The sequence below is a fragment of the Microplitis demolitor genome, chromosome 1 (genome assembly GCF_026212275.2).
Source record: "Microplitis demolitor isolate Queensland-Clemson2020A chromosome 1, iyMicDemo2.1a, whole genome shotgun sequence".
In the NCBI taxonomy this organism is placed as follows: domain Eukaryota; kingdom Metazoa; phylum Arthropoda; class Insecta; order Hymenoptera; family Braconidae; genus Microplitis; species Microplitis demolitor.
In genome coordinates, this window is record NC_068545.1 from 14,688,222 (window position 1) to 14,698,413 (window position 10,192).

At 34.9% G+C, this 10,192-nt stretch overlaps 1 protein-coding gene across 1 annotated transcript; it reads right to left on the reverse strand.

Moving 5' to 3' along the window:
* Window positions 1-2,604: 2,604 nt before the first annotated feature.
* LOC106693450 (uncharacterized) lies at window positions 2,605-7,565 on the reverse strand. The gene is made up of 2 exons (XM_014441159.1): window positions 7,107-7,565; window positions 2,605-2,616 (listed from the first exon to the last, which is right to left on the reverse strand). Exons 1-2 carry the CDS (start codon window positions 7,563-7,565, stop codon window positions 2,605-2,607), a joined length of 471 nt encoding a protein of 156 aa, XP_014296645.1.
* Between the last annotated feature and the right edge of the window lie 2,627 nt (window positions 7,566-10,192).

Genomic DNA, 10,192 nt, shown 5'->3' on the forward strand with positions numbered 1-10,192 from the left:
TAGAACATAATTTTTAGTTGGTGATAATTCAATTGGAGGGAAGTCATTGGCCCTCAACACGGACGTGGATCCTGATGATGTTAATGTGAATGACTCAGCCATGACTGATGTGCTGTACACAAAGTCACATCAATTTATAGTTGTCCAGTGAGAAATTCAAGACACAAATGTCCACATATAACTGTATCAAAATCCTGATATCTTTTGTGATTATATTTCACGCTACCAACATCGAAATATTCCATAAGATCTTGCGGTGGTTGTAAATTACCAAAACTGTCAAAGTAAATAACTTTATCATTATTTTTCTTGTATGCAACCCAGGTCCGAGTTTATCATCAAGATTAATGATATCTAATTCATTTTTTCTCGTACTAATGTTAATAATAATCAATATGCAACAGGGTTAGGTCTCTTCACATGTAATTTTGACAGTTCTTGCTATTGTTTGCACTTTGTCGTTGTTAAAACTGAACGTTACTGATTAGCGATTATTGCCGATTACATGTATTACTTTTTTTTTTATTTAAATGTATTAGTATTCCCCCTTCCAAACGAAGTCCCTGGCCCTGATAATCATATATAGCTGTATAGAGAGATTGTTACTATTGTTGTATTGTATTGACAAGTACGTATATCTATCACATACGTTGCTTCAATAGCTGTATATTATATATAACTTTACTAACCTATCAATTATTTTTAATCTGTACAATGAAGAATGAGTCCTAGACGCAAGGTAGATAGCACGAGCAGTCAACAGACTGAATCAAATTTGGATATCACACCTCCCAGAAAAATCGTCAAAGTCAGCAACAAGCATTGCCAACAAAAATTCTGAGACGTCTGGCTTAAAAATGAAGATTACAAACAATGGCTTAGCAAGGTGCCTGAAGATCAGTGCAAAGCTAAATGCCGTACATGCAATGTAACAATGAATGCAGAGTTGACTGTGATACAAAAACCACACGGCATCAAAAACTCATCTTCGGAAACCTCTAGCAGCCCAACAATCTATTTCTACTTTTATAAAAAAGACTGACGAAATCAGCATGAAAACCAAAGCAACTCAAGCACTTGAAATAAAGTTATGTGGTTTTCTAGCCGAACATAATATATCCTTCACTACTTTAAATCATTTGACAACACTATTGCAAAATTCTGTACCTGACTATGAAATTATTAAGAACATGCAGATGAAATCAACGAAAGGAACTGCAATAATAAAAAAATGTCATTGCTGCGGCCGAAAAAGAACATCTACAACCAAAATTGCAGACTAGTCGGTTCAGTGTTTTAATTGACGAATCGCCGATATTGGGGGCATACAAACGATGTGCATCATTGTGAGGTAAGTAATAATAATTTTTTTCCACTGCTTTCACGGACAATAATTATCTATTTTGTGTTCTTATATTTTGTACTGTGTAAAACAGGTTTTTTGATGCTGAAGAGGGTCGAGTGGTCAGCAAGTTTTGGGATCTCTGTCAAATTTTTGAGCAAAATTCGGATGTGGAGGGTGCAGAATCTTTATTTGGACTAATGTTGAAGTCCTTGGAAGATTATGAGATTCCATTTGAGAATATCATTGGATTCGCGTCAGATGGAGCCAGTATAATGATAGGAAGAGATAACTCTGTAGCTTCGAGATTTCTTGAAAAATGCGTTGGCATTTATATTTTCAAATAAATATGCTACTCATTGCATCTTTGTGCCAGCAATGCATGCAAAAAATTACCAAGGAGTTGTGAAGATCTGGCTCGAAATGTCTATGGTGAATTTAAAAACAGCGCAAAACGACAGCACATGTTCAAAAAGTTTCAAACATTTTTAGACATTGACATTCACAAAATTCTCCGCCCAGTGCAAACGCGTTGGTTATCTTTGAAGGCGGTTGTTTTAAGGATAATTGAACAGTGGCCTGCACTCGAATTATACTTTAGAGACCAAATGCTGACAATTCGATTGAAATCTGTTGAACAGATTGTTCGAGCTCTCAACAATCCGATCATCAAACTATTTTATCTTTTTCTGGACTATATACTACCTAAATTTACCAAACTGAATGAACTCTTACAGTCATCGTCGGTAGTCGTTACGAGCCTCCATGATAGAATGTGTAAAAACTATCAAGAGCTTTTGAAAATATACATGTCATACATACATAAGCAAACTAGATCCATGCAATGAGTCGCATCGTTTACGACCGGAAAATATGTACTTCGGCGTTGAAGTCAGAAAAATGCTAGATCAGGTGGAGATTTGCAACAATGAAGAATTAAAATCAGATTTCACAACGACTTGTGCCGATTTTTTAATGGAAGGATGTCAAGAAATTAAAAAGCGCTTCGATTTTTCGGATCCTGTTTCAAAATTAGTGTCAAATTTAAATCCGTCGAAAGCAATGTTGAGAAAGACCAGGGATATTGTTCCCAGTTTGCTGCCCTTGATAAAATCTTTGTCCCGCATTGCATCAATTGAACAACATCAAATAATCGATGACGAGTGGCGTCAATTACCGTCTTTTGAGCTCCCGGCAGATATTAATGTAAATAATCCAGTCGATATTTTTTAGGTAAAGCTATTGGAATGTGAAAAAGGAGATCAAGGAATAACCTTCAAAAACATGTCAAAATTTGTGCTCGGAGTAATTTCACTTCAAAATTCGAATGCTGACAGCGAACGCATATTCAGCCAAATCAACTTAATTAAAACTAAGACTCGCAATGAAATGGCAATTTCGACGCTAAACGGTGTGCTCTTAGCCAAACAGCGAGTTAAAGGTAAAGAAAACAATTGCACAACATATGATCCATCACACAGCGAGTACAGTCGCATGAACAAAGCATTAGTCTACAAAAAAAATCGGTCTGTCGGTTGACCCTGCGGGCCAGCCCCAAAACTTCCCGCTGTTTTCGACCTCAAAGAGCTCGAAAACATTAGTGTAGATATATTTTCGAGCTCTTCGAGCTCGAAAATGCTATCACACGCAATTGTTTTTTTATGATCTTTCCAAGCTCTAACAAGTTACCTGTTATGCTGAAGTTTGAAAATTTAAGAATCGAAAATCATCAAGGAAGCGGTTTTTAAAATTTAGTTCCTAATTTTGTTCAGTAAAATAAGTGTATTGAGGCAGAAATCAATGTCGGGGATCAAAATCAAGATTTAAATAAATTTTGACTCATGTAAGAAACAATAAAATATGAAATATCCGATAAAAATATTAAAAACTACGTTTTATCGATTTTTTTGTTGATAATATGATTTAAACTAAAAACCAAGTTCGATGACATTATATGATCAAAAGAAACCATAAAAAAGATGAGTTGGTATGATATCAGGCACATTTTAGTAAGTTATATTATGATTTATCCGGAAAAAATAACATAAAATGTTATTTCTTAACTTTTCAACGTCGATATCTTTTGAACTAATCAATCGATTTTGATAGTTGACGTGGCAATCGGCGCGTTTTATTGAGTTCTAGAGCTGATTAAAATTTAAAATCGATCGCGTCAGTCGATCAACGCTTTCTGTTGATCTTCTATATCGTCACCCGAGAGAGGGCGCTAGTAGCATTTTTTTAGCCGATTTGGTGGGGAGTGGGCCTGAGGGAAGGGGGATGTGGGATTGGGAAGAGGGTATGAGATTAATACTGCAGGTTTGGGGCTTGGAATATGGGGTGGGGGTATGGGATTGGTATGGTTCATGAAAAAGGATGTAGAGGGCGTTGGAGTGGGGGTATTTTTCAAATTTAGGTGGAAAAATGACGTATGCTATTATCATATTGTTTAAATGTTTAAACTTTAAAATACGTGGAAAGATGAGGGGGGGGGGGTTTATAACAAATGACGTGTTTTTCACTTATTAACGCATGCTTTACCTTATCTTATCTTCAACAACTTTCACTTTTTTTTTTATAACAAATGAATCATTTGTTTTCTGAAAATTTACACTTTTATCTGATTTTTATCTATTTTTGCCCCATTTTTCCACCAAAATCGTAATGGGGTTTGTATTATAAAACCTCTATTCATCCAACAGGTTTGTACAGTATACGTCTTAGTGTGTGCGTAAAGTTAGTGGTTAAATGTGTTTAACTGAATCGTTTTCTATCTGTGCTTATGGCTAAGTTCAGTGATCTGATTTTTGAGTTATTTGTTCGACATCCATACATTTTGGATTGGATTCGAGCTCAAACTACATGCCCAGATGCAATTCAAAAAATTGATTGCTTAATAGAATTAGTAAATGTCATAAGAAAATTGGAAAAGTTTGAAAATCGCATGATCAATGAATAAATAAACAATGGAGCTGATAATCGACTTTGTTGGGTTTGAAATGCCGGATTGCACATTTGTTGTGAAGGAGCTGTGTATTATTGATATAAACAATACCAAATATACCAATGGATTGTATCATAGTCAGTATTGGCTATTTCAACCACCCATGGAATATATAAATGCTACGGTTATTCGTGAAAGTGAAGACGAAAACGGTGATCGACACGGAATTATGTGGGATACAGGCGATACACCATATGACATATTTAATCTAATAATGACCGAATTATTAGGTGTACAAAAAAGTTCTACCTGTCTTTTGTCAAAAAAAAAATATATTTAAAAATTTTAAATAAAATACAAATTTTAATCAAAATAACCACCATCAGCATCTACTACCCTTTGCCAACGCTCAGGCAACTGATGGATCCCTCGGCGATAAAAGGCTTGATCTTTTGTCGAAATGAAATCATCTATTGTTTTTTGCATTTCGTTTTCATTTTGTGAGTGTTTGTCAGCCAAGTAATTTTGCAATGAACGGAATAGGTGAAAATCACACGGTGCAAGGTCTGGTGAATACGCCGGGTGCGGTAAAACTTCCCACTGTAAATCATTTATAGTATGGTGGACGATTGAACTTCTATGAGGCCTGGCGTTATCATGCTGCAGTATCACTGGTCGAGGTTTTTGTCCCGCAAATCGTCTTTTACTGTTGATTTCATCTGCTAATTTTTTTAATTGACAACTGTAGCGTTCTCCAGTAACGGTTTCTCCTGGTTTGAGTAACTCATAATATAGCACGCCCCACTCATCCCACCAAATACAAAGCAATATTTTTTTCCCAAAAACATTACGTTTTGGTGTTGATGTCGTTGGTTGTCCTGGGTCTACCCAATGTTTTCGACGTTTAGGATTCTCATAGTAAACCCACTTTTCGTCCCCTGTTACAAGTTTCCACAAAAAACTTTTTTTTTTATGTCGTGAAAGCAACGACAGGCAGGTGTCAACTCGTCTCTCTCGTTGTTCTGGAGTTAATTCATGAGGTACCCATTTTCCTTCTTTTTGAATCTTACCTAAAGCATGTAATCTTTCAGAAATAGCTTGTTGAGTAACGTTTAACTTTTTCGCAAGTTCTTGTTGTGTTTGTGCAGAATCTTGATTCAGTAATTCTTCCAATTTCTCGTCACTGATTGTTGAAGGTCTTCCAGAGCGTGGTTTATCATTTAAATTAAAATCTCCGTTTGTGAATTTCCGAAACCATCTTCGACAAGTACTGTCATCAATAACACTGTCACCATAAGTTGCACAGATTATTCTTTGAGCTTCAGCAGCACTTTTTCCTTGATGAAATTCATATAAAAGACAATGGCGGATATGCTCATTACTTACTTCTATTTTTAACTTAATAAAAAAATATATATATATCGAAGATTAATATATTAAAAGTTTGATGAATTTAAAGAGTACAAACAGCTGTGCATGTACATATACGTATTCATAGCTAACCTATAAATAGCTGTTAGATAACTCCATCTTTGAAAAACGGGTAGAACTTTTTTGTACACCTAATAATAAAAAAAGTGCGCTACTTTTATGTCCATGGAGCACAGGCGAGGGAGAGACTTGAAAGGATAATCAATTTTGCTGTTCCAATCATTGATCTATAATTGATGCGACATTTTTCATTCGATTGCTTAGAAGAACTCAACAAACCGCGATGTTTGCATCGTATCAAACACACAAAAAGAGATCATTTCGCATGTGCATTTGGTACAACACAACAACTTAAGCACTGGTTTTTGAAGTATTGGGGTGTTGGGAAATCCTATGAAAAGTCTGTTCAACTATTTTACCAACTAAATGATTTGAGGAAAATGGATGTCACCGACATAGCATGTCTTGATGATTTGTTTATTTTACGTTTTGCAAAATCACAAATTAAATTTGTATGGGATACACTTCCAGGGCATTTAAAATATAATGAAAAATTAATGGACTATTCATTTTGCATCAACCATAACCCACTATCAGCTTCGAGCCATGATATTCCAGGAATATGGCTTTATCCATTAAAAAAATATTGTACTACATGCAAAACATGAAAAATAATTATTGAAAATCAATTAATATGTAAACTCTACATGTATGTAGATTTTAAAACTACTTATACTAATTAAAAATAATGTAGATTAAAAGGTATGATATCAATAAAAACACAATAACTATAATTAAAGTGAGTTTTATTTCTTTAATCTTCCTCCTTCTCCTCCTCAATACAATATATGTTTTAAGTTAATTTTCTTACAGTACTACTTAATGGATTATATTCAATTATACGATCATGTAAAATAAGACAATATGCAGATGTTTGATCCGGAAACTGTTCATCAGATTCAAACTCAAGACTCAATCAACTGGTCGAGATTTAATAGATTCATTTTGTTTCGAACAGTCGATAATATAGAGTGGCGCTTGTTGTAAATATTCAGTTTTTATCAATAATGGTTTCGATTCTTTATTATAGTATGACGTTTAAAAATTAGTATACATAGTATATATTAAAGCATACTGATTACGACTAATGTTTAGATTTAAATTTCCATATGGATAACTTTGAGAATTGAGAAATAGCTTTACATCTCTGATATGACAATGATCGAATTGACTGGCGTTTTTCGTTACAACATTTTTTCTAGCAGTTTGAAATCCTAGGATCACATATCGTGGCTTTTTTAATTGTGTCGAAGTCTTGATTGGCCAAACATGTTTCGTTGTTCGAGGGAGTAGTGGGTATTCATACAATTGCCATGTGCGAAAGCTTACTAATATAGCTGGATCATTAGCAATAAAGTTGAGTGCTTGAATTTTTTGTTTGTCCGACATTGTGACATATGGGACATTCCATTCTACCATATTGAGAAGAACTTTCACTATTTCAGCGTTATTACCAGCAGCAGCAGGTGTATGTATATATGTATTAACATCAGAATTTGATCTTATAAGAATCAATTCATGTTTAGCATTCATGATAATACGATTATAATCTTCAGCAAATCCAAGTATGTAACTTAGTGGTATAGAAATGTTGAAATATCCATTGTCATTAGTTAATTTACTGTCATTACTGATCAACCATCCAGCATTCTCCATTAAATTGAGTTGCCCAGGACTCAAAGATATATAATTTTTCATGATACTTGTAAGACCCACATTTTTACATCTATCAATTTCAACAGCATTTAATTCATAGCGTATTTCTTCAAACATATGACAAATAGCCATATTGACTAAATTCATAGTTGCACCTGCGCCGGTACCATCTTCTTTTACAAATCTTCCACAAATGTGCAGAGAACTTTTGCTTGGTAGGATGCATAAGTCTTGATGTTGAATACTGATTCTAATTTCATCACTATTGTTAAATGCTGATGATGCATAAGGTTGATGTGAATTAATCTCATAGTGAGAAATTGATTCATTAAAGATGGTTGGTTACTGAATGTCTAAGATTTCGGCCATGGTAATATAATGCAGCACAAACTTTTCTTATTTTTCCAATCTTCCACGTAATTTTAATCCTAGACTTTTGAGGAATTCCACGTTCTGAGGTGTTTGCACTCTGACAGGAGCACGATGACTGATGGGCTTCAGACATGATGATCCACTTGTATAGCTGCTACCAATCTTTTTATCAAACACAATTCCCATTATTTCACTGATTTTATATGCAATCTTATTGTAATCGTTTCACCACGAAAATTCAGTAAATTCCCATCTTGATCAATAATGCGCAGCTGAAGATTGTGTATTGACTATACTGCGACTGGTAAGTAAATGATGTGAGATGGGACTTCAATGATCTTATATCCGGGTGCGACACTTGGGAAAAACTCATGAACTGTGTGAACTTTATGGTTATTCATATATGCACCATTAGTAATATTGCACTCAACTCGCAGTGCATTGATTTTGAGGATCTTTATTGGTAAATCAGATTTGTGTATAAGGTTCGGTTCAAGTCGACGATTTCCAAATCCCAATAATGATGCGATTGAATGTTCCGGTTCAAAATTTACAATTCGATTACATTTAATTTCACTATGTAATTCATTGTTATTTGCTTTGATACTCAATTCTACATCCTCAGGTAATTCCTTTATTAAATACTTTTCAATGTCACGTAGTTCATAACTTCCGGTTGGTATTGTTATAACTTTATCTGCCGCCTTTCTATTTAGGCTGGATAAATAGAACTTATTACAACCTTTATCAATATTAGGTATAGAATTAAATGTTAACAATTCCACAAGTCCCAGTACATAAATTTTTTCTGGTGATAATTCAATTGGTGGAAAATATTGAGCTTCCAATGTGGAGGTAGCTCCAGATAGTGTTAGCGTCAGCGAATCAGCCATGACTAACACATATCAATCAAACCACAACATTTATAGTTTATTATTGAGGAATTTTAAACACAAATGTCCACATATAACGGTATCATAATCTTGATACTTCTGATGATTATATTTAACGCTACCAACATCGAGATATTTCATGAGATCATTTGGTGGTTACCAAAGCTGTCAAAATAGATGGCATCATTGCTATTCTTCTTGTATGCAACCCAATGAGTTCCACGACCATTTTTTTCATCGAGATTTATGATTGCTGACTCTTTTTTCCACAGACCAGACTTAGGTAAATTATTTCTCATGAAAACACCTCGGAAATACGGAATTTTTGAATCTTTTGCATACTCGATTAAATCGAAATTGGTGAGAGCTCGATGAGGCAGCGTTACATGTTTTTTGGTGGGGGGCTCAAATATAATCCCATTCCAGTCTTGTACGGTGACAAGTAGAACCCTTTACCGAGGAATATAGCTTCCATTGTTGAATTATGCCGTTTAGTCTCCTCCAATTCACGTTTAGCAGTCTTAGCAGCATTTACAGCTTTAGCGATACCAGCAGCGCCCCCAGCTAATGCACCAGTAGCGCTTAAGCCAGCAAGAATTAGTATTAAAAATGGTAACAATTCACCCATTTTTAGTGATGGCATTGGTAATATACGTGATGATCGTATATTTTTTTTCCCACCAACCATTTTTACAGCTTCACGAGCACCCCGTAATGCCGACTTAAACGGTGAAATGAGTACAACCTCATTCATAGTTTTGTTAGCTGATTTTATAATTTGCCTGATAGGAACAAGTTTTTTTGTTTTCTTTAATGTCTTCTTCTTCTTTTTACCATTTCTTCTAGACTTCCCCCTCTTTATTTTCAACTTCTTTTTAACCGCATCCATCTTTTTCATGCCCATACCCAAGCTTCTCTTCACTCTTATGGTTTTATTAACTCCCCAAGCCACGGCTTTTTCACCAAGGCTGGCATCTTTTGCATGAAGACGTTGTAAAACTTTTTCAGCAAGATCTTTATCAGCCGCATGACGTGCTGCCATATTGTCAGGATTTTTAGAATAAGCAATGTCATGCGCTTTACATGCTCGGTCTAGAGAATTTACTCCCGGATCACCTCGAGCTAGTCTTTTTGCTAATTTTGTACCAGGTCCACAGTACTGATATCCCGGTACATGTAATTCTATTGGTAGTTTATCTATAACACTGTTGACAAAACCTTTACCACGCTTAGTTGCGACTTTACTGATAGGTCTGCTCTTAGCCATTGTCGATCTATGACTAATCTCGATCATATAAATACTCGATACTTATAAGTATATTGTTGAGTTAGAATTGAGTCATCAGCGGATTAACATAGTAATTAGTGTTCTTAAAAAAATAATTCAAAATGAAGTTTGAAAAAACGACAGCTAAATTACCTGTGATCAATTTTGATCACATAATTCAAGGTGATGAGAAAAAAATCCAAAAACGTCATGGCGCGCTGCTACCG